This window comes from Cibotium barometz, chromosome 15 (genome assembly GCF_041138505.1).
Source record: "Cibotium barometz isolate CiBa-2024 chromosome 15, ASM4113850v1, whole genome shotgun sequence".
Classification (NCBI taxonomy): Eukaryota; Viridiplantae; Streptophyta; class Polypodiopsida; order Cyatheales; family Cibotiaceae; genus Cibotium; species Cibotium barometz.
This window is the reverse complement of record NC_141060.1, coordinates 29,708,002-29,712,404: the sequence shown is the minus strand read 5'-3', so window position 1 is coordinate 29,712,404 and position 4,403 is coordinate 29,708,002. Positions and strand designations below refer to the sequence as shown.

The following is a 4,403-nucleotide window of genomic DNA, read 5'->3' as shown; positions in this document are numbered from 1 at the left end:
GCTCTGGCAATTTAGTTGTGGCATAATATCCTTCGAAAGAGTCCTTATAGACCTCTTGAAGTGGGTCATCCTGAAAGACCTTTGTCACTGGAATTTGTCGTACAAACCCCCATTGGTTCTCAGGCCCCTGATCCATTTTGCTCTTGCCTTTCCTATCCCTTTCCAAATTTAGATCTACAAAAAGTAAATCATCTATGGATGGCTTTGAGGACTGGGCATTGGATGGTCCAGGCATGTCCGGCTCAATGAGCCAATCATCTCTAGACTCCCTTGCTCCGGAAGGCTTTGATAAATCTAGGAACTCACTCTTAGAGAGCTCTCCTAATTTGTCTACATTCTCTGGATGATAGGTGACTTCGTAGTAGCGAACACCATCTCCACCCATGTACATGTTACCCTGGTCATTGACTAGAGGTGCTCTATCAAGCTCTGAGAAAAAGTCTACAATCTTAATGAGATACCGTTGTTGTGGATCCCTAAAGATCTCTGCTTCTTGAGCATTCGTGTAGACATATTGAGAATGGCCAAAAATGTCCTCTTTCTTTAGCTACATCTCTTTTATAGAGATGTCACTAACCCTAGGCCTCTTTCACACATGGGCGGACAACCCCATAAGTGAGCCTTGCTTAATACACTTAGAACTCTCATTTAGAACCCACATTGGCCTAAAATGATTTACATTGCACTTTGGCACAAAAATATGGAAAAATTATGTACGTCTTTATGTTCCCATGGCTACAATCCCGCTCTCTCGCATCAATTGCTTCCGGCCTCCTTCCATAATCCGTGTTCCCGTGAGTGTTCCTGTGGAACAGACATGTTCAATTACAAGGTCAGCCCTTCATCATCGCCCCTTCAACACTCACACACACACACATGACGCGACACTCTCTCTCTCTCTCCCCACACACACGTACACTCTCTCTCTCTCTCTCTCTCTCTCTCTCTCTATATATATATATATATATATAGTAAACCTTGCTAACCCTAATTGACCTTCTAACACGTCATTAGCATCTCTCTCTCTCTCTCTCTCTCTCTCTCTCTCTCGATCAATAAAGTAAAGTGTCTGCGTCTCTCTCTCTCTCCTCCAAGTGAGACAAATTAGGCCTAAAATGTTCAACCTTTTCACACTTCACCTTGCAAAACTTTCACATGTCACTTTCCCACTCTTTTTCCCATGACCATTAATGTGAGTGTGTGCATGCATTTCTTCCTTGAATCACCATGCATGTGTGCACACACCATATTGTGTGCTTGCGAGATGCATGGCTGCACACATTTATACATGCACACTTGTCTACATGTGTAGATGGGCATGGTGCCTAGCATGCTTGTGCTTTTGCATATATGTGTATAGGCACACTTGTGTATGTGTGTTTATACACACATGTTTACATGGACACGATGCACATATGTGAGAACAAGCATGTTTTTTCCCTTACATTACCCAATTCAAACAAGTCCACTTCCATTTACCCATTAATCATCGTTGTTTCATACATTCATGTGCAACCATTAACATTTCTCAAGAATCCTTCCAAAGAAATACTGTAAAACTTATATAATGTGAAATAGAGTATTACACATTGACATTGTAATTTCTAAGGTTAACTAACAATTAAGAATACTAGCTAAAGTTGTGATAATTGTGATAAAAACTTTGATGGAGGGGGAAGTTGCAAACAGAATAAGGTGATATCGTGAGAACCCTCAAATATGTTATGAGTTATTAAAAAGATTCTAAACTATATGGTGATAGAGAATTTGAGAACTAAGGAAAATATCAAGTTGTTACCATATTCTTTAGGTAGAGAAGGACTTTTAAAAGGTGTCAAAAGATAAGCACCCACTTATCTTAATCAAGCTTAAATATAGAATGTAGTAAATGGTGTCAACAAAGTACTAGATGATTCCTTGTTAAAGACAACTAGTATTGAACCCGCGCATTGCTGAGCAGCCGACCAAGGTTCCAGAAAAGAACTATTCCCTCTCTACAACCATCTCTCTATCTCTCTCTCTCTTTCACACACACACACACACATGCACATGCACATGGCCCTCTCCCTCTCTCTGCCACGTACACACTCTCAAATGTTGAAACTCTCTCTCTCTCTCTCTCTCTCTCTCTCTCTCTCTCTCTCATATGCACACACATATACACACCTACTCTCTCTATCTCTCTCTCTCTCTCCCTCTCTCTCTCTCTCTCACACACACACACACTCTCTCTCTCTCTCTCTCTCTCTCTCTCTCTCTCTTTCTCGCTCACACACACACACGTGCGCACACTCTCTCTCCCTTCTTACACTCTCCCACACATAAAAGTGCTCTCTCTCTCTCTCTCTCTCTCTCTCACACACACACACACACACACACACAAACATACACTCTCTCTCTCTCTCTCTCTCTCTCTCTCTCTCTCTCTCTCTCTCTCTCATGCACACATACACATATGTAAATATATAGTATCAATAATATTACGTTTTAGATACATATACCTATACATAGACACATATACTTATACATATATACATGTATTTAAAAATATAAATACAAACATCAACATAATTTAATTAATTTTGATTAAATTTTAATGTGCAGAGATGGGTGATAAGCTGTGGTCACTTTTAAATATATAGATAGATATATCATACACACATCAAAACACACACACACACACATATATATATGTATATACATATACATACATATATACATACATTAATTTACTTTCTAATATATATATATATTATATATATATATATATAAGAAACTCAATCAGTAAATGGTTTGATGCTGACAACTAATTGTGAGCTCCAATGCATCTAGGAGTCACGAAAACTATATTCGTGAGTTTGGGAATTTCCTAACTCCCATTTTTTGAATACCAAAAAGGTGGGACCTGGATAACATGCCTATAAGTTTCTCAAAACCATATTATGTGACCTATTGTTGGAAAGCGCTTGGAAAATGGAATCTAGTGAGCTATAGAGAGTGCTCAATTTTGAGTAACGGTGTTCAGGTTATGATTAATCCAAAAGATTTGACCACGTGTCCCAAATTACTGGGAAATTCCCATATTCCCCAATATGGTGTTAGTGTGGGAAAGAAACCCCAAACACTTGAATTCTCGGTGTCCTTTCACCACGTAAAGGGGTGAGGACTCTTCCTTTTTCTTGTAATAGATAGTCGCAGCTACCACGCGTCGTAGTCTTTAACGTTAAAGCATCATAGTCCGCCCAGACAAACACCGTGCTTCAGCCGACAAGACTTGTCACCGTGCTTTCTGTTACTATCGCCACAGTGTCGCCGGATCGGATTTTAGCACCGGGGCGTTTCACTAGGCCATAGACAACTACGGACATGCAAACACTCCCTTCTTCGGAGGCCAGGCGGATGCAGCCGACGACAGTTCGCCAACAGCACTCCGTTTGTTGCCCATCTTGCTGCTCCCCACGGCTACGCCCGCCTATGTCTACTCCTTCTTCATGGTCCTCTCGGCCTGTGTAACGTTGAGCCAGCAGTGCCTTGCGTGGGCGCACTCCAAGAAGGCGGACTTGCCAGCCCTTGTCGTCATTTTGCAGGATTTAGGAAAGGGAAGATCATGCACCCCACCACACAGGTGGCACAGATTTAAAGCCTACTGCATCGTAAGTGGCGTGTGGAACCCCTTTCTCGATGGCTCCAACTTCTTCGGCATTCTTGAACAGTTCGTCTACGATAGGAGGGCCGGCTGGGAGCCCCACTCTTGGAGCAGTGAAACCACCACCATGGATTGGAGCTCGAGCTACGAGCTCGAGGAGGAAGGCAATGACTCCGATGTTTCAGCTTGATGTCTTATGTATTAGTTTGTTGAGGCATGTTACTACGCTTTTGGGGCATTTTACTAAGCTCCAGCTCATGCTTAAGACGTCGTGACATTCTTTTGTTTTTTCCTCTGCTCTCCAACTCGCACGGGTTTTATCCTCCTTTAACAACCCTCTATTCGTCCATCTGGAAAGTGTTGGAATTGATGCTCGTGTCCACTATGAGTGTGAATGCCCATCACGAAGTGATGCAAATGAATGGGTGCTTATACTTGTATATAGATGTAACCAACGTCAATCGATTAATTAATAACGATTCACAACTGTGAGCGCGTCTCTCTCCCTCTCGCTCTCGTGTATGCTGCAGCAGCCATGGCAACACCAGCATGGCTGTAGCCTCCCCCTCGATTTCCACATGGTATCATCGCCTGCTTTTCTAGAGAGCTTGTGTGGGCCTGCATCGCCTCCGCCACCTTTGCAAGCCAAAGTCTCCATCATTGTGCAATTCGCCTGCCTTTCGACGTGTACCCCTTCGAGCAAAGCCAACCAACCTTGTTCTCTCGCCACCTCCATCTTGCTACGCGACTCTCGTGA

The 4,403-nt window shown here is 42.6% G+C and overlaps 1 protein-coding gene across 1 annotated transcript; it reads left to right on the top strand.

Annotated features, from left to right (window-relative positions):
• Nucleotides 1–817: 817 nt before the first annotated feature.
• LOC147631160 (fatty acid desaturase 4-like 1, chloroplastic) lies at nt 818–3,836 on the top strand. Its single transcript, XM_086809153.1, has 2 exons — nt 818–832; nt 3,348–3,836. Exons 1-2 carry the CDS (start codon nt 818–820, stop codon nt 3,834–3,836), a joined length of 504 nt encoding a protein of 167 aa, XP_086665279.1.
• The last annotated feature ends 567 nt before the right edge of the window (nt 3,837–4,403 follow it).